The sequence below is a fragment of the Myripristis murdjan genome, chromosome 1, assembly GCF_902150065.1.
Source record: "Myripristis murdjan chromosome 1, fMyrMur1.1, whole genome shotgun sequence".
Classification (NCBI taxonomy): domain Eukaryota; kingdom Metazoa; phylum Chordata; class Actinopteri; order Holocentriformes; family Holocentridae; genus Myripristis; species Myripristis murdjan.
In genome coordinates, this window is record NC_043980.1 from 38,177,155 (window position 1) to 38,200,472 (window position 23,318).

The following is a 23,318-nucleotide window of genomic DNA, read 5'->3' on the forward strand; positions in this document are numbered from 1 at the left end:
ATTATTATTAGTAGTAGTAGTAGTAGTAGTAGTAGTAGTAGTAGTAGTAGTAGTAGTAGAAATAGTACCATTATCATTATTATTTACATGTTTTTGTCAGCCAGCTGGCCCAGCCGTATTGAACTCTAACCTTCACTTCTGCTTCATATCAGTGTATTTTATTTTGAAATCAGCGATGTTTACCGGGATGTCTCGCACGAGGCGGCGGGGCAGGAACAGCCGCCTGGGGTGTTTGGTGACGTAGGAGGTTAAAGGTCTAAAAATCAGGCAGCATCAGCCACAGAGCGTTCATGCGGAGATGAGTGGAGGTTAAAAACTGTCCTGAATAATGGTAGTGACTGCTGGTTAGACAAAAATACAGCTTCGCAACCATCGCAGTCCGGCGTGAGACACAAGTCACCGGATGAAGGAGCGCTCCCAGGTGAAATGCTAACTTGGCTTTAGCTTAGGTGCTCGCTGTCTGTCAAAGCAGCTGTCAGTGATTCAACGTGACCACAGCTAACATGCCAACTTCTTTAACCGATGTGACACTTTAGAGAAAAAAAGATAATACAAACTCGCACTCTACAGAGAGTACAGGGCCATATTAGTCGTGACGCGGCGAGGTGAAACGACTGCATTTCTCCCGGCATTATGTTGACTCCCACATGTTGTTGTTGTTTGGGTTGCCACCTGACTAGCATGCTAACGTTAGCGGTTAGCTCGACACACTTGATACCCGGCAGGTCTGTAACCTTACATGTCCTTAAACCCTCGTCCTGAACTAATAAGCTTGTCAGGTCACACAAGAGCTCAGGTTTTAAGCCACCGTCATTGTTTAGCAGCGCTTTGGCTCCACTTAATGGCACCTGGGGTGTGTTTTGACAGCTGCTAGCTACATGGGGGCCATGCTAACTTATCTGCCGTGAGCAGGCCGGGTATTGTGGTTTCCTGTGAAGATGTGGCCGCAGCAGCAGCCTCTGCTCCACAGCCACATGCACTGCCTGGCTGACTGGGTGTCATCTAGCGTTGTCAACCTGGGGCTCCCACAGCTCACTGACTTAACTGGGGCTTCCAAAACAAATACAGGAACAGTGTTATTCCACTTAAATGCATACAAGTGATACCACTTAGAGTCAGTGTAAGGATGAGTATTATAATCCTACGGAAATCATTCCTCAATCACCACATAATGTCTTAATGCACAGCGTAATACCATTAGATAATAAGTCATGCACATTTGGTTCTCTGGGATAGAATGATTTATAGCAAAGGTTTTCAAACTTTTTCATCTTTTGGACCCTGAAGTTGACTTACCAAAAGCCGCCAAGCACTATTTGTGATTTTGCCCTTTGGGGACCCTAATATTAAGAGATATACTGAATTATGTTTTGCTTTAAGTATTAAATAATTGTGAAAGGCTTTTATGAATGAATGTTCTGGTATTTTTTGCCAAGTGTTTGATTATTTTTTTCAGATTTTTTACTAAGGTTCCAGATTTTTTTTTTTTTTTTTTTTTAAGTTTGCTAATCACCTTTTCCTCATGTTTTGAAAGAAATGAAGTGAATTTGTGCACACGTTTCAAAGGGTTAAATGGTTTAAATTTAATACTTATACAAGATTAAAACTACGTACATATTAAAATGATCACTGATACATTTTCTGCATTATAAAAATTTCTGCTGAATTAAATTTTAGTGAAATGAAGCAATTCCTCCTCTCACTGAGGACCCCCCAGAAGTCCTCTGAGAACCCCCTTTGGGTCCCAGGATCCCACTGTGAAACCCCCTGATCTATACAATAATAGCCACTGACAGGATTACAGACTAACATCAGCTTGAGGATGTAGTGTCATGTCCCTTTAATGGCTGTTCAAACTATTAGTCAATATGAAGAACAGGTCTCAGGCTGTTTCTGGCCCTCTGTTTACAAAACAGGCCTGCAGTAGGTTTCAGTGAGTGCTGGACCAGAGAGAGCATTCCTCACTTAGGCGACAGAGTTAAAACATCTGCTTTAATGAAACACTGCAGACCGCTTCCAAACTGTTCAATCCCTGTTTCAGGATGGCAGGGGTGTTCGACATCGACTTGGAGACTGAGGACATCAGTGATACAGAGGTCTGTATGCAGCCTCTGAGGAGTCTGGCTGATCAATTATAAAAGTGTAACACAGCGTACGCTAGGGCAAGATGTTATTTCAGCGGTCTTCATTTTGGAAGATAGAATGTCAGTTTAACAGATTTGAAACTCAGATGTAACTGCAGTAACAATAATGATGAATAATTCGACAGTGCTAATCTGAAATATAGAATTTTTTTCTTAAGTTGTGTGTATTGTTTGGCCGATTCTGTTTAATGTCGTAATATGTCTTTGTAGCGTACTGTGACAAGCTGTCAAGCTGAATTTGAATGTGTTCTCATAATAAACCTGCTAACTCCACAAATTTGATATCTAGTTCTGTTTGTTTCTGAGGGAAATTTGGCTCATCTGTGTCAAATTAACAGTTTTACTGTTGTTATTGTGTTTCTGTAGGATGATGTCTGTGACTTCACTGTGACAGAGCCGGAGGAGTAAGTTAAAGTTATTACTTGTTACCTGGGCTGCTGGATACTATTCACCACTGTTCCTGAAAGTGCACTATGCAAAATTTGCAAGGGCTGATGTAAGTAAGGACTATTTAAAATGTGGAATAAGCATGTAATTTGCTGGTTGAGTCTACATTGCTCACTGATAAATGACATGCTTATTCCATGTTTTTTGGCAGTTGAGTCTAACACCTCTTACTTAAACCAGCCCCTGCCAGTGTTGCATAGTGCACTTTTAGAAATTATTTGTACTTCAGCACCCATTCCTTGTCCGAGGACATTGTGAACACAAGAGGTGATGCTCTGAGTTGACCAGGACCACAGTAAATTGACTGTGTCTCAGCCAATGTGCAGAGACACAGTGTTTTTGCAAAGTAGAACAGATCTCTGAATAGAGATACTAAATTGCTTAAATCTTTAATTCTCCTTTTTTCATCTGTCTCATCTTGCCTCCTCCTCTTCCTCCTTTTCCCTCCCTCGTTCTCTCTCTCTCTCTTTGGCTTTGTGTCTTTCTTTCTTTTAAAAACTACGATATGCTTCATAATTTGGTGTGTCCTCCTTTCCAGTGCTCAGACAGAAGAAGTGGAGCTGACCAGTGAAAGTGTCAACAGAGACAGTGAGAGAGTCGGTCCTGACTGCTTTGAGCTTCTCACTGTACTGGGAAAAGGAGGCTATGGCAAGGTATGTGTGTCTTGTTTTGTATGCAGGCAAGCATTTGACACCCTTACAATGTGAGAGGACACTCTGTAACATTTTCATTTTGAAATATGCTGAGTTGATGTGACTTTGTTTGCTGTCAACCACCAACATAACCTGTCATAACCTGCTCTTGCATACAACTGGGCCTTTCAGCCTAACATTTTTTGTGCACAGTTGTGACCATTATTGTGAAGGTTATTTTTGAAAAGTAATAGGTTATGTATTAGTAGTTGCCAATTTGAAAAAGTAATAAGTCATGTAACTGTTTTAATTATTTCATTAAAGTAATATAACTCATTACATTTGATCACTTTTTAATGACTTTTCTGACAGATGTTTTAAGTGGACAATAAAGTCCTAGAAACATAAATTTGTCCCAACTGCTTTGCTGAGCCATGCTGTCTGGAAATCTTCCAAAACAAAACATTGCTGCACAGCGAAAAGATGCAAAGCAGCCTTATGAATGTTATATTCTACATGCAAGCTTTTTACTGAAAAGAATATATTCAGATGTACCCCTTTTTATAAACACCAGCATTTTGATTAGTAACTGTAATTTAATTACATTTTACAGTAACTGTGACTGATTGCATTTACTTTTGTTTTGTAAAGTAATTATATGTATAGTGTTACAACCCTTAAGGATGGGAAAAATCTAGGGAATTACGGGAAGCAACAAAGATGTCGTTAATGGCGAGTACCGCCGTTTATTTGTAGCGCTTGGGGGTAAATAGAGGACACAATAAAGAGTACAGAGGGGAAAGGAGATACAATTTAAACAAACAACAATATGCATACAAAGGAAACGAGGCTAGTCTGCCCTATAACAAAATAAAACACTGCCCTAACCGGACCCGTTGTTCAACTTGTTAAGAACAAGTTGAACAAGGAAAACAACAAGAGGGAGCCTGCCTTACCTACACTAAGCTTACCTGCTTAAGTCACATTAACAATAAGGGCCGCCATTCAACGTAGCCTACAAAACACGGCGGCAAACCAAAGAAAACAAATAAAATAAAATAAACACATGGATGCCAAAAGAAAAAGTATAACCACTAGAAAGGCAGAAGCATCCAGCCAACTTTCCGGTAGCCGATACAATCAAAACTACCAGCTTCACAAAAGAACTCGATGGTCACAATATCTAAGGTAACAGTTTGTTAACAATTACAAACACGAGTAGGCCTAGTTTACCTAGTTTCCAAAGACCAAGGTATGTACAACAGACACAATCAAACAAAGGCGGGCTGCTCAAGGGAGAAATCACAGCCGCTCGATGGCTGTCCCAGGAGCGCTTTTATTGAGCTGTCTTGGGGCTTCTCCCGGCGTGGATTGGCGCAGCGGCAATTGCAGGGCGGAGGAACCAGCAGGTGAGCGGCGGAGGGAACAACCCCGAAGAGGGCGTGGACTCGAGGACGAGGGAGGGAATCCCCGGTGAATGCCATGACGTCAGACCATTCATAAAAACTAATCCAAAGAAAAACTCACCACATGAACAGAAACTAACATGGCAGCATTTGTATTAGTTATGCAATAATTGAATGAATGACAAGTAAATAATGAAAAAGGAGGGGGCCGTAACAATAGCAAACCTTTTCTCTTTGGAAAATGCAAGTTCATATTTGACTTGGTTGCATCAGTGGGAGGGTTCACCTAGGAGGCTGTGCAACCACAGATTGACATTTTTATTACAACTTTTTATAACTTTTTTTTTTATTTTCCTGTTCGACTTGAGCGCTGCACAAAAGACATAATAGCGGGGAAAACACTGTTTCTTCTATCCCTGTGTGCATGTATCTGTCTGCAGATAATCTCACATAGTACTAAGCCAATCAGCCCAATATTTTTTTTGTGTGTGACTGTATGATCAAAGGGCCTTTCGTGGCTGTGGTGATTCAAATCCTTTGAAAAACCTGTTTTATATTGCAATTGAGTGCTACTGCTCAACTTGTTTTTCACCGAAGTCCAAGCACCAGAGAGGGGGAGATACACCTAACAGAGATCTGCACTCTTCTAAGTTGCTAACTGTAGGCAGGTAAAATAACTACTCAGAAATGAAGAATACAAGCTAAGCTAATATTTCCTTTGCTGCTGGTCTTTAATTGATATGGAAATATGACTTCAGATGAAGGGAAAAGAACATTAATCATGGCTAAGGAGATGCACCTGCTGAAGTAGATTCACCTACAGAAATCTTAAATGTTATTAAATGTTATTATAATCAAAATCCTCTTCAGCACTGTTACAATCTATTATCTATAATCCCACAAACTACACACCACCACCTGTTTTTTGCATTATGCACTTTAAAACAAAATGCAAATGAATCTGCTTGATTCTCCATGTCTTCTTACAGGTTTTCCAGGTGAGGAAGGTTCAAGGAGCCCAGACGGGGAAAATATTTGCCATGAAGGTCTTGAAAAAGGTACTTTGGCACAGTAGCCACTTTTTCCACTGTCGCACCATTGTCCATTGTCTCTTCCAGTCTGTGTTTGTGCCAAATCGATGTCAAATCAACGGTGTTTGCTGAAATGAGGGCATTATGCGCTACATAGTGAGAGAGCTGGCGGAAGTGGGGATCCAACGCACAACGGGACAGGTCCGCCAAAAACGGAAAAAACTGAGGTCTCAGAACAAGGTAGTGAAAGCACACAACTCGCAAAGTGGCGCCCAAAGGTCAAAATTCCTGTGGTACAACCTGATGGATGACCGCTGCATGTCTCATCATCTCAGCACTGTGATGTTTGCCTTTTTGTTTTCTAACCTTTTTGAGAATAAATCCATTCTTTCACAAACCAGCCAGCTATCAGTATTGTATGAGGTAGAGCAGCCCCCACTCACAAACCAAGTTCAGCTTTTTATTTTTGGTCATGGAGATGTTAATAGCCCTAGTTTGAGTGGTGTGATCGTGGAAAGGCGGCTAATGGTTAGCTCTCCATACTGGTTACAAAAAATAACACCAGCCTTTATAGCAAAGCATCTTGCCTCATACTCACTCATCCCTCCTCTCTCTGTTTCTTGTGTGCTCACCTGCAGGCCAAGATAATCCGTAATGCGAAGGACACGGCCCACACACGAGCCGAGCGGGAGATTCTAGAGACGGTGAGGCACCCGTTCATCGTGGATCTGCTCTACGCTTTCCAGACTGGGGGAAAACTCTACCTCATACTGGAGTGTCTGAGTGGTAAGTCACAGGCTGCTGGCATTTGCTCGGTTTACATGAATTTCTTTATTAAACTGGAATGAAAGGTGAAGTATAAACCTGGATTAATCCATTCAGTAGGAGAATATTTGTGACTAAACGCCATGTAATTACTTCAACTGATTACTGTCTTGGTTGGAATACATTTTCTTCTCTGCGTGTGCTCGTCTTCTCAGAGTAAGTGATATCCACAAGTAGGTGGGTGGGTGCGAAATAAAACCTGTTTGTGGGTGATACAAATAGCTGTGGGTTTTGAAATGCTAATGATTTTCGTGATATAATTCTCCTTAATATAGATATGAAACATGTTCAGTAAAACGTCGATAAATTTCAAATTTCAAACTTTGTCGAGTATCAGTCCCAACACTCGCACCACATGCCTTCTTCATTGCCTTAAGCAGTAACAGGTGTCCTGACATGTTTTGCTCATAATTGCATACTTAGCTTGCCAAGAGATGATTGCCAGATAAATTTTTTTGCCTGTTTATTTTGTTTGTTGAAATCCTTGACTTTAAACTGCAAGATATTTTTAACAGGATCTAGATTTTAGGTGTGTGTTTTGGCAAGTGTGTATGCCTCAACAGAGTCTAAAGAATGTTATCAACCATAATTAACTTTTTAGTTTCTTCAGCTTTCACTCAGAAGCAAATAATAATAAAAAGTATATGTATTGAAATAATTATTGATATGATAAAAATGTTACATTTTTATCATGATAACATTTTTGGCCATATCACTCAGCCCCAGCGCTAGTTTTTATGTCATGATTGCAGGATGTTCTGTTGAGACCACTGCTCAGTTTGATAGCACTGCAGAAATAAAAATGTCAAGCACAGCACACGACAAATGTTTATCTCGGTGAGACAGAACCAGGAGTTATTCATCTATGCCTCTGAAAGTTTTATTTCATTTTTATTTTATTTTCATTTAGAAAGAAAAAAGGGGCAAAACTGCAGCCTTTGAGATGAAATTAGGAGAGGGGAAAGGATGTGAGCATTGAAGTGTCTTGAAAGGTAGAAAGGTAAAATGATAAACGAGGGAAAACGAGGGAACTTGGAAGGATCTGTCTCCCCTTCTGATGCGACTGACCTGTTCTGTACTGCTGTCCGTCACCAGGAGGGGAGCTGTTCATGCAGCTGGAGAAGGAAGGCATCTTCATGGAGGACACCGCCTGGTAAGCCTGCCCAGTGCATTTTGCAGAAATGCTCATTCATTGTTGCACACAATCTGGAAAACAAGTCACAATTTTCCTTTTGTTCCACTTTATCTTGGTAATGATATATAGTGTCTCGGTCATAGTAATTAGGGCCCGAACGCTGGAACAGCGCGAAGCCCTATTGTATCTGTACCGATTCTTTCTTCTTCTTCTTCTTCTTCTTCTTCTTCTTCTTCTTCTTCTTCTTCTTACGCACAAATAACCCTTAATTTGACCCCCTAAACATGCTCAAAAACTCACCAAATATAGCACGTACATCAGGTCTGGTGAAAAATTTGATAAAATGGACAAACAAACCCCCTAAGTGCAAAAATGGGCTCGGTAGCGCCACCTAGGGACACAAAGGCAGCCCCTGCGGCCCACAGGAATGTTCTGTAATTGTAATTTAGATGAGATATTTCCTCACATTTGTTAGGAAGTCAATTTATTTGCATTTGTGTGTGTAGTTTCTATTTAGGGGAGATCACACTAGCCCTTGGTCACCTTCACTCTAACGGGATAATCTACCGAGACCTCAAACCTGAGAACATCATGCTCAACCACCAAGGTAATATAACAATGTGTAGCTCTATTGATATGCACAGACACATGATCAGTGCAGGATATGTGTTCAAAGGCTCTGTTCCCACCTGCTATTAAAATGCATCTTTGGTTGTCCAAACACAAGTGGACAGCTCTCAGTCCATCCATACACACCTGGCATTAACATGCACATGAATCTTACCTGCTCACTTGTAATAAAGATGTATCATTTCAGAAAGAGAGAGAGAGACAGACAGACAGAGAGAGAGAGAGAGAGTAAAATAAAATTCTTACTTTGCTAGTCCTCCTTCCACGCAAAAATAAAAATAAAACAGCATTTAAGAGGCAGCAGGTATTTAACAAAAGGAGACATCCTCACGCACTCATCTTGATTTTAAACACTGAAGATGCGTTTCACATCAGTTACACATCTAGCATCTAGGGTTAAAAAGAATGTATTTAATCGTGCTGGGGCGCAAAATTTAAGAAAGGCAGCCACTTCCAAATTTTATATGGAAGAAAAAACCCTGTATGTTGTTAAAACATATTTTAGAGACCCTCCAAAACTTCCTGCATCATGTTTTTAGGTTAGCTCATGTCTTTATTAAGGGATTTTTTATTCATTAATCAGCTGCTTTATAGTCGACCTGCACTTCAGTTTGCATTTGATTCATCAGCTGACAGTTCAGCTGCACATTGGAGCTGTTGTCAAATACCTGACTAAGCATTTAATAATAATAAACGATGGCGTGTGTTGAAGATTTGTGGTTTTGTTGCTGGGATGCTATTTGCTGTTTATTCCTTTTAAGATGGTTGCTTATATTTCCTCACATTTCCTCTCATAAAACACAACTACGCTGGACATATTGTCAACATTCAAGTACTAATGTGCCAGTGCTTCTTAGGTATATCTATATAAAACCCGTCTCAGTTCATCCCCTGGTGGTTTAAATGAGGTAGCAGTTAATTAGATGTAGCCATGTTCAACAACAGCTTGCACATGCCCACAGAGGTTCCACCCCGCTGCTCTTCTCACCAAACCAGCCCACAAAAACAAAAACAAAAAACAAAGATGGGTAATGAGACAATATGTTGATGACTCATCTCTTGACATTTGACAAGTTGAGCTGATAAAAACTTAATGCTTTTGTATGCATGTATATTATTTAAATTAATTTAATTTGATTTTATTTCAAGGTCACATCAAGCTGACTGACTTTGGCCTCTGTAAGGAATCAATTCATGATGGAGCTGTCACACACACCTTCTGTGGCACCATAGAATACATGTGGGTATTCACATACACACAAGAAGGATTGTTATGCTCATCATTAATCTTATTAAAACTGTAATGAATTATTTAAAAAAAAAAAAAAAATGAAATCCACATCACAAGCTGTTGTTTTTTTGCTTTTCAAAATGATACATCAAAGTACTTTTATCTATTTGTGCCACAAGTTTCCAAGTCATGTTACAACCTTACGCTTCTTCTAATACAACATACTTTGGCAGCTCACTATTCATATTCTATTTTTTTTTTTACTCTTTTCAGTTCTCCCCTCTCTCTTTTCTTTCTTTGTTACTGACTTCTGACTGATTAACTTACAGGGCCCCAGAGATCCTGACCAGGTCAGGTCACAACCGAGCGGTAGACTGGTGGAGTCTGGGAGCCCTGATGTACGATATGATGACTGGATCGGTGAGAGAACGAGAGAGACATGGATAGAGATAGTGGAGGAGGAATGGAGAGGGTAAAATAGAAAGAGAGGAGTAAATGGAGGGACAGACAGCAGAGTATGGCCAGGTTATAAGTGTTGATGTGCAATATGATGACTAGTTTGGTGCATTATTTATTCATTCATTCATTCATTCATTCATTCATTCATTCATTTATTTATACCACTATGGTTTTGGTAAAAAAAGAAATGCAGTGTTGCATGTATCCCTTTTAGTGTTGTTGGGTTTCTTACTTAAAACTGTATTATTACTTCCTAAGATTAGGGTTTTGTTACACTGCTTACTTACTTTATACTGCACAGCTCACATGTATGACGGTATATTGGGGCCATTGTAGGGAGGAAAAAAAATATTCTGAGGAAAAAAACTTAGAATTTCTGAGATTAAAGTCATACATTTCTGAGAAAAAACTCATAAAAATATTTTTCTGTGCAATCAGATTTAATAAGAAGGAAATCAAAGGAAATGATTTGAACCCAGAATCCCAATCTTCTCCTCAGCATCTGGACTCTGAAGAGACATTTCTGTGACTTGGGCCGATTCAGAAGAAAACAATCTTGTGATTCTGGGCTCAAATCAGCAGGATTTCCTTCTTACTAAATCCCATGTCAAAGTAGAATTTGATGAAGTCATCAGCTGCAGGCCTGAGACACAGGCTGTGTCCGAAATCACTCCCTAACCACTATAGTGCACTATATAGTGATTACGCCATTTTGTAGTGGTGTCCGAATGTCTAGTGATTATTTATGTTCACTATATAGTCCACTAGATGTATCCCACAATCCACCGCAAAATGTAGTGGACATCCGATGGTCACTAACCAGGCAATATATCCCATCATGCATTGCGGAACGGCGCCGAACAACAGGCGAAGTCGTGTCCGAAACGGTCCACTATTGAGTTCACTATATAGTCCACTACATTGAATTCCCTATATAGTGAGTAGGGAGTAGTGAGTGAGTGAGTGATTTCGGACACAGCCACAGTGAGTGCCAGCAGTGTGAAACCATATGGTTCCCTGACCAAAAAAGAACAAAAAATTCTAAGAGACTATTTTTCCGAGTTTTTTTTTTTTTTCTTTTAAATTTGACACTTAAATCTCAGAAATTATGAATTTTTTTCTCTGATCAGTTTTTTTTTCCACCATAGTGTTTTGTTTTGTTTTGTTTTGTTTTGTTTTTTTAAATAAATATGATTAATGGTACTCAAATTAAAATAGTATTCTTTCAATTACTCATTACTTGGAAGTGTGATAATATTGCCTAGGCTGTGACAGTATAATGATAATATCACTCTGCACCCTTTGGGGGGGATGCAAACCCGTATTTTTTCTGAATGGTGGAAAGATGGCAAGTCTCAATCAAAGAAAACTGAAGCTATGCCTGTTTGACATTTCATTTGGTTCAAACCAAATATGTAAAGAGAGTCAGTCAGTCTGGATAAAGTTTTCCATCCAGCTTAATTAGACAGCTTTTTGACCATCCAGGGCTAAAGTTGCACTATCAAAACTGTTCACACTAAAATGCTACAGTCACTCTACTATATTCTGATGCATTTTGGCCAGGATTTAGAGACCAGGTGAGACCAGAAGTGAAGGTTTCATCTCCTGTTGTACCTGCTGATTTCTTCTCTTTGTTCCCCACCAGCCACCTTTCACTGCTGAGAACAGAAAGAAGACCATTGACAAGATCTTGAAGTGTAAACTCAGTCTACCGCCATACCTGACCATTGATGCCCGGGACCTCATCAAAAAGGTATTATAGCTAGAGGTGGGGGGAGAAATCGATACAGCACAGTATTGCAATAGCATTTATGACAGAGTTGGTCAGTTTGTCTGCTTGACAGTCCCATTTTACAGCAATAAAAATGATAGAAGTGAGATGAATAGAATGAAAACTTTGTCAACATCTGTTTTATCAAAGAAGATGAAGTTTTCACAATACATGTTATCACAATACTGAGTGTATTGCAAAATGTTGTATTGCAGTACTATTGTATCTTGACTTAAGTACTGTGATGATATCATATCATGGTGTATTCCCATGGTGTACAGGGTTTCCTCCACGATTTTTTGAAACTGTGGGTGAGGGCTTCGCTTCAAGCCACGCTGGGGGTGGGGGGGTTGAAATGTAAAATTATGACAACTTAAAACTGAATGTTTTTATAAATAAATACTTCATTTAAATCTCAAGGTGTCACTGTATCCCTATCTAATGGCACAGTGTGCAGCCTGGATGAGACCACTTTATCTTTCTTGGGTTTTTTTTTTTTTTTTTTGAAAAAGAGCTCTAAGGTTAATCAGTCCATTTTGGGTCCCAGCCGGATTCCCTGTGCTTACTTTTTTTTCTTCCCTCTCTCTCCTCCTTCACTCTCTTCTTCCCTGCTGCCCTCTCCTGCCTCAGGAAGACGCACCCTCCTGCTCTGCACCTCCACCTTTCTTTCCACTCACCTCCTCCACTATTTCTGCCTGTGTACTTGTCTAATATAATTGGGAACAAGTGTTAGATTCTCTCACATCACCAATATCACGCAGGTAATGTTAGGAACATTTGATATTACATTTGCCACAGTACTGATCAGTATCATTTCTATTCCTCAGAACTTGAGGGCATAACGTCATGATAAATAAAGAACACTGAGCCTCCTTTATCTAACATTACCTGACTCTCTTCCTCGGGAACCTGAATGAGTCATTACAGAAAATTACCTGACATTAAGCTATGTCGTGCTGTTTTTCAAAACGTATGTGAAACGTAACACGTTAAGGTCAAACTGTGCATTAATGTTAAACGTTACTGTTGGTAACAATGCAATGTTAACATTAACGATAGCATTATGGTCGTTTTCACAGGCTTGAACAAAAAAATGGATTAAACTTAATCCTCTTGCCCTCTTCTCTCCCTCTGTGAGCGCGCAGCAGTAGAATCAAACAGGCGGGTGATGACTTCGGTGTTCATTTTTCAAAATAAAGTTAATTGCAACGTATTGTAAGATTTCATGATATTTAAATTAGCATTTCAAACTCTGATTATAGTAAGTATATGTGCGCAAATATAGGCTATATATACTGTGTGTATATATATATATATATATATATACACTATATTACCAAAAGTATTCGCTCACCTGCCTTTACTCATAATATGAACTGAAGTGCCATCCCATTCCTAACCCATAGAGTTCAATATGATGTCGGTCCACCTTTTGCAGCTATTACAGCTTCAACTCTTCTGGGAAGACTGTCCACAAGGTTGAGGAGAGTGTTTATAGGAATTTTTGACCATTCTTCCAAAAGCGCATTGGTGAGGTCACACACTGATGTTGGTCGAGAAGGCCTGGCTCTCAGTCTCCGCTCTAATTCATCCCAAAGGTGTTCTATCGGGTTCAGGTCAGGACTCTGTGCAGGCCAGTCAAGTTCATCCACACCAGACTCTGTCATCCATGTCTTTATGGACCTTGCTTTGTGCACTGGTGCACAGTCATGTTGGAAGAGGAAGGGGCCCGCTCCAAACTGTTCCCATAAGGTTGGGAGCATGGAATTGTCCAAAATGTTTTGGTATCCTGAAGCATTCAAAGTTCCTTTCACTGGAACTAAGGGGCCAAGCCCAGCTCCTGAAAAACAACCCCACACCATAATTCCTCCTCCACCAAATTTCACAGTCGGCACAATGCAGTCAGAAATGTACCGTTCTCCTGGCAACCTCCAAACCCAGACTCGTCCATCAGATTGCCAGATGGAAAAGCGTGATTCATCACTCCAGAGAACGCGTCTCCACTGCTCTAGAGGCCAGTGGCGGCGTGCTTTACACCATTGCATCCGACGCTTTGCATTGCACTTGGTGATGTGTGGCTTGGCTGCAGCTGCTCGGCCATGGAAACCCATTCCATGAAGCTCTCTGCGTACTGTACTTGGGCTAATCTGAAGGTCACATGAAGTTTGTAGCTCTGTAGCAATTGACTGTGCAGAAAGTCGGCGACCTCTTTGCACTATGCACTTCAGCATCCGCTGACCCCTCTCCGTCACTTTACGTGGCCTACCACTTCGTGGCTGAGTTGCTGTTGTTCCCAAACGCTTCCATTTTGTTATAATAGAGCTGACAGTTGACTGTGGAATATTTAGGAGCGAGGAAATTTCACGACTGGATTTGTTGCACAGGTGGCATCCTATGACAGTTCCACGCTGGAATTCACTGAGCTCCTGAGAGCGGCCCATTCTTTCACAAATGTCTTGTTTCACAGTCTGCATGCCTGAGTGCTTGATTTTATACACCTGTGGCCAGGCCAAGTGATTAGGACACCTGATTCTGATCATTTGAATGGGTGAACGAATACTTTTGGTAATATTGTGTATATATATATACACTACTCACAAAAAGTTAGGGATATTCGGCTTTCGGGTGAAATTTCAGGATGAACCTAAAATGCATTCTAACCTTTACAGGTGAACTTAATGTGACCTTCTGTAAACTTTTGAATGCACATGTCCAACTGTTCAGTGTTTCAGTACTTTTTGCACAAGTTGCTGTTCTCTAACAAGGAGTTTAACGGCAAAATTCACATCAGGTGTTTGATGCTCCAGCTCATCGAGGTCGTATCATTAGGGAACGGCTGCTGGAGACTGGGGTACCTCAAATGGAGTGGCCTGCACTTTCTCAGACCTGAATTCCATAGAAAACCTATGAGATCAGCTGAGTCGCCGTGTAGAGGCTCGGAGCTCTGTACCCCAGAACCTCAATGTCCTGAGGGCCGCCCTTCAAGAAGAGTGGGATGCCATGCCTCAGCAGACAATAAGTCCACTTGTGAACAGCATGAGACGTCGTGGTCAAGCTGTAATTGATGCTCAAGGGCACATGACAAGTTATTGACACTGACATTTTTTGTTGTGGTATATCCACCACTGTTGTTGGCTTTTGTTTCAAGAAATTGTTTGAGATGAGGAAATCACCAGTGCATGCTTCTACTTAAATGCCCTACTTTCATGATATAATATCATGAAAGTAGGGCATAGGGGTATAGTAGGGGTATATATATATATATATATACTGTATATATATATACATATCCATTCATACAATATACTTTAAATTGTTTTAACATCTGAAAAAAAAAAAAAAGAAAGGAATCATCATTCCGAAGGCGTGGCGGCTTTTATTTTGCCATGGCGGTGCGCCACAATCAATTACATGTAGTGGAAACCCTGGTGTATTATCGTATCTGGTTATTCCCAGCTGTAACGATAGCCCCCACATGCGACTGTACACAGCATCCCAGTTTGTCTCTTGTTTTCACTGGTTTTCTTTTTTCTTTCCAGCTGCTGAAGAAGAGTCCAGCCCAGAGACTCGGTTCTAGTAAAGCAGACTGCGCTGACATCCAGGTAACTAGCTTCAATTACTGATTCATTATTACACACATAACATGCAAACTCTAATTATGATCCCCTTTCCGCTTGGTACTAACATGCATTCAAAGTGTTTGCATTGTAATTGCGTAGAACAAAAATGAAAACGAAAATCCAGGTGCACATGCAGCAAATATATACTGAATATGTGATCATCTTCGCATCTCATTTGGCTACATAAACAGCAGAGAGTGAGAGCAGCGTGTTTTCCGTCCACATGCAGGTGGTCGAGAAACAAAAATAAATCAAACAGTGGCAGGCTGCTCAGATAGTCACATGCTTTTGAAAACTGGTTTGTCAAGATGTTGTTCAAGAAGGACGAGAGATGACAGTGTCAATTTTAAGGAAGTTAATATGAGGAAGTGACATGTTCAAAGAGAAGGGGAATTCACATGAAACTATGTGTAGTCGAGACACATTTTAAGGTCTTTTTTTTTTTTTAACCATAATGGAAATTTTCTTCTTTAAGCCTTGCATTTATAGTAAACGCCGAAATTGCCCAAGTTATGTGCCTCTTAACCTGCTTGTAAGATATGGCAAGACCAGCAGATATCTCATAGAAGGAAAAGCAAGCAGAACACATGGCTAACAACAACATCCCTAACAATTTACATTGTTGAAATTGTGATTACAAAATGAAGTAGGCTACTACCAATAGAGCGGTGTGAAGAGAACTAGTTGGTATAGTTCCCTCTCTCACACACCCACACACAAACACCACTGTGGCATCACCAAGCCTGTGAGTGTGCTGCATTTTACACTCAAACCCGTAGGTGGGAATTAACATACTTCGAATTTGAATCATCACCCTGTGCTATGTCATTGCCATTATTAGCAAAATGACTCATTGTTCTGTGCCATAGTTGTTTTTCACGTGGAACCTGATTTCATGTCATTTCTAAACCGGCTGACAGTTTCGACTTGATTTCAGTGGTTTACCATTTCTTGCCCACCTACGCATGAGCTGGGCACCAAATAAAGCTGGCTCATAACACTTATACCACCTTTTGCCAGTACAGATCAGTCTATGCCAGGGATATTCAAAGAGTTGGTGCCATTTTTGGAAAATAAGAAAGAACTAGGGTGCACCTTTCAAAATTTCTATACAACAATAATTTTTCCTGATGTAAATAACATGAAACATAGGCTACCATGGCATAAGGCACCATCCGCAATAGCAGTATCTTCTTTCCCTTTTAAAATTGTATTTTCTAGCAGCAAGCAGAATACCACGAGAATGCATTGTGACACGTATGTGCAGCAGCAACACCATGAAAATGTGCATTGCTTCTGACTTATTTTATACCTGTTGTCAAAGATGGCTGCTGAAGGCAAGGAACTATGTTTTGTTTTTGTTTTTGCTTTTTTTCTAATAACTTCTTTGCAATAGTACATAAAGAAATAGCTGAGTATGAACATCAGCTGTCATTGCTAGTGCCATTATCTGGTTCAAATGGCAGTGTTCCCAGCTGGCCCAATGAACTGAACAACAAAAAGGAAATGCTCCACACTCCATACACGTTTGGATTGAACGTACCTTTGGGGTCAGGTAAAAGACACTTGTTAGTGCCAAGTGGAAAGGGGGCAACAGGATATGGAACTGGAGAATGTGGAGAACATGCCTTCCAACAGCCCTTCTCTTCCCCTGCAGAAACATCCGTTCTTCAGGCACATCAACTGGGACGATCTGCTCAACAAGAGAGTAGAGCCGCCTTACAAGCCACAGCTGGTAAGGCAGTAAGCCATCATGTTCTTCCCGTTACGTCCACTACCCTCCTCTCTCTGTTTGCCTCTCATGCCTTCTCCCGCTTTTCCCTGTTTTGTTTTTGTCTCCCTGCAGCAGTCAGAAGAGGATGTCAGCCAGTTTGACACCAGGTTCACCAGACAGACTCCAGTGGACAGTCCAGACGATACCTCGCTCAGCCACAGCGCAGAGCACGCCTTTGCTGTGAGATGTTCCTCCTCATCAGTGTTTGTTTGTTTCTTTTTTTTTAAAGGTTACAGCGTCTACAAGCCACAGTGGCTGGTGAATTTTAAAATTCACCCGCCACTTTTTCCCTATACGGGTTGGTTTTTAGCACACAGCAGAAGGTACACTGATCCGCTGTAGTCAAAATACACCAGTATTTGGTGGCTTATGGTCATTTCCCACATTCACTAGAAAGGGAAATTCCACTTCATAATACGATGATCAACAGAGCAGACCATCAAAGGTTGGAGCAAATTAGCTAATTCTTACCAGAGATGTTTACTGAGTATGACTGTCAGTGTTTTCTTGCATTTGCTTTCACATGGGTTTTGCAATACCAACAACAAAAGTTCTCATTTCAGCTTTGCCAATGCACCCTGCAGGAATAAACAGCTGTGCATGCCCTTTTTAAGGAAAGAGAAAATTCAAAGAGTAAATTCAGTCCATCGTGCCCATTCCCATTGTGATTTTAATGAAATAATCTGGATGGGATGACACTGAGAGAGTTATTTATGCCTCCTCAGGGTTTCACATACGTGGCTCCATCGGTTCTAGAGAGTCTGAAGGAAGGTTTCTCATTCGAGCCCCGAACACGCCCCGTACGCCGACACAACAGCAGCCCCCGCACACCCATCAGGTAACGCTCACGCACAAGCTCAACTTGTTTACTATCACATGAATTCATTCATGCATTAGTTGTGTTGCAGTGCTGTCTGAGTAAATGATGAATATGCAGGTAAGAGCACTGGGAGAAAAAGCTTCAGGGTGGCAGTTTGATCCCCTTGGTCCCACAAGTTACAATCCCAATTTTTTTTTTTCATTTCTGTCTCTCATTCTTTTTTTCCACCTGCCACAGTATCTGGTGGACGCACAGATTCTAACAGCATATCAATTTGTTTTCTTCCAGTTATTACATTTATAGTGGGCTTTTTTTAAGTTCTTTGGATGATTAGTGGTTGTGTAATATTCTGATTTTTTTTTTCTGATAATATTCTGGTGTTTTTCTATTAATTTGTCAGTCACTGTTTTTCCTGTGTTTTTGAAAGAAATCAGGTTTCAAAGGGTTGATCCAGTTCACTCCGGCTCTGTGTCACCATAGAGCTGCAGGTTATTTTACACGTTGCCATGTCCAGTGGACTAAAAAAAAAAAAAAAAAAACGACTTGTCACATTTGGCAGGTGGTGGCTGCTTATTTGCCACCCTTCCATTACTATTGGCTTTACAACAGAAGCTCTCTGTCTTTTTCTGAGAGGCATAGGTGCACTATTCTCAAATTCTCTTCATCTCAAACATAGCTATTTTTGTTTTCTGTCTCTCTAAATTTCTATCTCTCTAAATTTGCTATCCTGTTTTTCTGTCTCATCCTCAATTTCTCTCCCTCCCATCTGTACTCCCCACCCTCATCCTTCTATCCCTCCAGTCCTCTGAAGTTTTCCCCGGCAGGACCCTTCAAATCCAGCATCGATGGAGAGCCAGACATCCTCTCCCCGACCTCCCCTCCGGCAGCTCCAGCTCCCAAGCCACTGGAAAACGGAACCACCACTCAGCCGATCAGGACCCCTGCAAGGAACAAGAAGCAGAAAGGCCAACGCAGATGAAGAGGAAGAGGAAATGTCCAAAGAGCCTGCCCACTCTACAAGACCTCAGCCAATCAGTGTGTCAGGGGAGTCAGTTGTTTTTGTTTTTGCAGGTATCTTTTAGCATGGTTTAACTGCAAGGTCTCCATACGAAATCAAAAGCTGATGGTCTGTTCTTTTGCCTCATACTCATGTTTGAATATTAAAACAGCAAGACACTGCAGAAAAAGCTCCTTTCTACACACTCGCCCAGCACCTAACATCATATTCACTGTGTCCAGGTGGGCCATCCCACACAGATTTTGTGGTGAAATTTCCATGCTTTGACTTTGCTGAGGTCTTTTTTGAGCAGCTCAACTTTTGTCTTGGATTGTAACTTCGAGTCTTCAAATTACAGTCACCTCATTTCTGTAATTATGGTGCTATTTGACAGTGGCTGTGCACATGAGGAACAATGAAAATATAAATAGGGTTGGAAGGAGGGCACCTGTGCGGAGCTATTTTTATTTGCTATGATTTATAACATGCTTCATAGGTTCATTCAAATGGTTCATTTTTCTAAACCATGAGCACTTAAGGTCAGGTGAATGATGGACCTGTTGCTAACAAATTAAGTTTGAGTTTGTATGTAAAATTGTAGTATCATTACAGAATAGATAGGCTGTGATCTAAAGTGTTCTGCTTTTGTGTTTGGATATCAAAGGCTGGTGTTTTTATTTGAGAGCTCATAAACTACTTCTCTTCCAATTAGGGAAAAAAATGTGGAACTGACCTTTTAATCAAAGGGTTTTCTAGGCAACTGTTAACCCCACAGCCTAAAAAGGTGCAGAATCAGTTCATTTGCTTGGGTGAAACCATGTCACATATAAAGACATTGGATGGAATGCATCGTTGTTGTTGTTTTTTTTTTTTAAAGAATGGAAGATAGGATCTGTACAGTGCATTTCTATCTGAAAATTACGTCAAATGTTTTATTTTTTTTCTGTGTTTCTGATTTTTGTGAGCTTTCTATGAGGGCAAACAGTGAATCTGCATGTCTACTGCCAAAGCATTTTACTCTGCTGTCTTCACAATGTAAAACCTGAGCTATCATAGTAGAGTACAATTAAGGATAGTCCAGTTTTATCCATTTGGATAAGCAAGAGGGATGTATTTGTACTGATTTGCATTAACAAGGAGGATGCCATCATTCACCCCTCCTCTGTCCTGCTGACTTTGGGATCAAAGTGTTGATATGTATTTGCACACATCATCCACTCAGACGCCTTCCAGACATTCATGCACACATTGACACACTTAATTGTAATTTTTTCCTATATAGTTAGCCGCTGTTTAAACCAGGCATGCCCTGAAAAGACAAGATAATCTTTTGTAAAAAGAAGTGTATTTTGAGTTCACAAAACAAAACATATTTTTACACATTAACTTTAGGTCAAGTAGTATTTGAAAATGTGCGAAAACATCAAATATATTTGGAGTGTTTGCAAGACGGATGGTGCATTTCCGGTTGCTGTGTTTAGTTGCTGCAGGCACGCTCAGTTACAGCGATTGTCTGACTGGACTGTGGATGTGGGCTCATTCTTAATAGAGTCTGCTGAAAATATAGTGAAGCTGCAGCTCATCTGTTTATAACTTCTGATTTGTTGTGAATCCTGCTATGTATTATTTTCAAGTATAAATGAATCCTGAATTATTACCGCAAACACACAGTCAAGGATTGTATGAGTCTTAAGACGCAGCGGCAACTCTTGGAGGCATTCAAGATAGAAGAAATAATTGCAGCTGTTACACAAGAAATGAAGATAGAAAACAAAAATCTTGTTGCTCAGTTTGTCTTGGTGAAATTAGCCATCTCCTACCAGTACAGCTACACATCATTACCACTTATTTAATGACCTGGAGAGCTTATGTGGTTGTTGATAGGGTCAGAAATAACAGCATTAATATGAATAAGATGGTGGCCTACAAAGCTAATAATTTCCTACTGGCTAAATCTACATTGTTTGAGAATGCTGCCCGTATATCAAGCCTTTACATATCTGTCTGCCACATTTGTGGATCAGCTTTAGCAGACAGTCTTTCCACCTCTTGTCAAATACGTCAAATCAAGCTGTCTTGGTTTTCAAGAATAGTAATCATAAGCATACACTGTTTTGTCCTGGTCCTGATCCTGAGTCTGAAATGTGTCTTTTGGGCTGTGAACAAACAACCTGTGTGGTTCACCTGGACCTGTATTATACCTGGGGAATGGGTAACACTTCCAATTGCAGCTTTTTTTCTGTATCGACAGTTTAGATAGTAGCAGATGAAAAAATTATGGCAGTGAGTTGTTAAAGAGCTCGATGCTACAAGGTAAAAGGAGAACAGGTCAAGCTTTACCTGGCTCAAGTCTAACCGAATGCAGAAGTCCTGCCATTTAAAGTGCTGCCGGTGGCGGCTGAACCAGCCATGCCAAAATGTGCTCAGTTTTGTGTATCTACACCACTAATGAAAGTAAAAGAGCAGTAATCTAAAGTGTTACCACATCATGTATTTCAGCTTTACAGATTTGAGGTATACATATATAGAGAGTATCTATATATATTTATGGGAAGAGGTGTTGTAAATACATTTTGCAAATGTGCTTTCTAAAACATTTCACTGAATAGTATTTAGTGGAACGTGCAGGTGATTTTATTGTCATTGCTGAATATTTTATGAAATTTTAGTTTTCTTTTATGGTCATATATTTTTTCTTTCTCTTGCTAGCTGGTGAATGTGTGGAGAATAAAGACAAATGGACTGTTGAGGAGAGAGTCTTGTACTGATAAGTTTATGTCCCTGTCCTATTAATTCTCTCCAAAGTGCAAAGATGGTGCTTATTCATGTCTTTTAATGGCATTTTCACACCTGTAGTCCACTCAGTTTAGTCCGACATGAGTCAGATGTCTTTAGTCCTCTTGGTGCAGGTCGTTTGTGCAGCAATCCCACTCAACAACTGGACCAAGACCCTGTTGAGGAGGTGGTCTCTCTCAGCTCGGTCACACAAACTTGTGTGCAGTTTGTTTGCAGAGTCAACATGAAACTAACATACATTTGACCCAACTACAGGAGGCAGCGAGTGTTTTGGGCTGAAGCAGCTCCTGTAGCTCATGTGCACATTGTAAACTGATAGTTAATAGCAAAAAGAAGCAACACCTGAAAAAACCAAGTGTCTGTTTCCCTGATTCACCTCAACACCATGTTTGGTTAACTGACATCATGAGGGGGCTTAGGCACGGAAATACTGAAGTCTCCACTGATACAACTCTGCTACTGCTACTATTTTAAGAGTAGGACTGAGTAAATGACATAGAGATAACTCTACTGTAGTCCTTATTAAAAGACAAATGGCTTTAACCATCAAGGTTTTCATGATATAAACAAATAGGCTGCTCTGCTGATGGACATTCATTCATTCTAAAACAAAATGACAGTAACAAGACGTAGCCAAGGCAAATGCTTTATTGTAGCTACTGAGATCATCTCCAGCTCCAAATCAACCTCCCTTTAACCTAATTTTTTAACACAGGGGGTCTCTGGCACCTCCAGTTAACCAAACATGGCATCAAGGTGAACAAGTGCAATTCTTCACTGAATGATGAATAAAACAACACAATGTGAGAATACTTGAATTTTTATTGGAATTTCAGTTCATCAAAGCACACATACTGAAAACATTACAAAAGGTATAAAAACATTTAAAGTCTGCCAACATTTCACAAAACTGAAAACAAAATGACTGAAAAAAAAAGTAGCCTATCAAGTTATAAAGGCTAAAACAATGCCTTCAAAAACATAAAAACAACAGTGGTGTTTACCCTCTTTTTACTTTCTTTTCTTTTCTTTTACACCCCAAATGTCTCCCTGGTGAAGTATCTGTTTCAAAACCCTGCAAACTTTCCTCGCTCTTTTACCACGTTTGACTCTCTCTTGCCCCCTAGAGGATGGTGATGTCACTGAAATGGGCCTCTCCGTCGTTCTTGCCAGGGCTGACAAGTGCTGTCCCTTCTCCGCCTTCGCCCTTTCCATCGCCTGCTGCACCACCTTGGCCTCCTTCACCTCCGCTCTTGTCACCCTTCTCTTCATTCCCCCTCTGTTTCTCCTCCTCTTCCTCGTCCTGCCTGCTTTTTGCCCTCTCTGGCAGGTTAATCCCCTCCATACTGGAATAGTCGTCTGAGGAAGTGCTGTCTTCCCCCTGCTGTTCCTCCTCTTGTTTCCTCGTGCCGCTGCTCTCTCCCGGTGACCCGGTATCTTTTCCGCTCCCTTCTTCGTCACCAGCACCACATCCTCCCTCCTCCTCGTCATCATCTCCCCCTCTCTTCCGTCCCGGACAGAATCGAAGACCTAACTGTTCCTCCAGGATTCCGATCCTGACCCTCAACCCTTCCCTCGCTCCCAGCAGGAGTCTGGGGAC

The 23,318-nt window shown here is 40.7% G+C and overlaps 1 protein-coding gene across 2 annotated transcripts; it reads left to right on the plus strand.

The window, feature by feature from the left end:
* The first annotated feature begins 204 nt into the window (after positions 1 to 204).
* On the plus strand, positions 205 to 21,693 carry LOC115363177 (ribosomal protein S6 kinase beta-2-like). Of its 2 annotated transcripts, XR_003928578.1 has the most exons (17): positions 205 to 421; positions 2,042 to 2,096; positions 2,511 to 2,548; positions 3,130 to 3,244; positions 5,619 to 5,687; positions 6,299 to 6,446; positions 7,581 to 7,638; positions 8,127 to 8,227; positions 9,400 to 9,490; positions 9,811 to 9,901; positions 11,586 to 11,693; positions 15,251 to 15,313; positions 16,989 to 17,066; positions 17,178 to 17,285; positions 17,831 to 17,943; positions 18,727 to 20,472; positions 20,557 to 21,693. XR_003928578.1 is itself a non-coding variant. In XM_030057283.1 (16 exons), exons 2-16 carry the CDS (start codon positions 2,043 to 2,045, stop codon positions 18,902 to 18,904), a joined length of 1,413 nt encoding a protein of 470 aa, XP_029913143.1. In that variant the 5' UTR covers positions 205 to 421; position 2,042; the 3' UTR covers positions 18,905 to 21,693. The 2 variants fall into 2 exon arrangements, 1 of the variants encoding a protein (XP_029913143.1); XM_030057283.1 differs by having other exon boundaries at positions 18,727 to 21,693.
* Positions 21,694 to 23,318: the final 1,625 nt, after the last annotated feature.

Excerpts from the sequence above, each read along its gene's own strand:
- LOC115363177 (XM_030057283.1), top strand. The coding sequence starts at position 2,043 with ATGGCAGGGGTGTTCGACATCGACTTGGAGACTGAGGACATCAGTGAT. Across the intron at positions 2,549-3,129 it reads ACTGTGACAGAGCCGGAGGA|TGCTCAGACAGAAGAAGTGG; the intron begins GTAAGTTAAAGT and ends CCTCCTTTCCAG. Across the intron at positions 7,639-8,126 it reads TTCATGGAGGACACCGCCTG|TTTCTATTTAGGGGAGATCA; the intron begins GTAAGCCTGCCC and ends TTGTGTGTGTAG.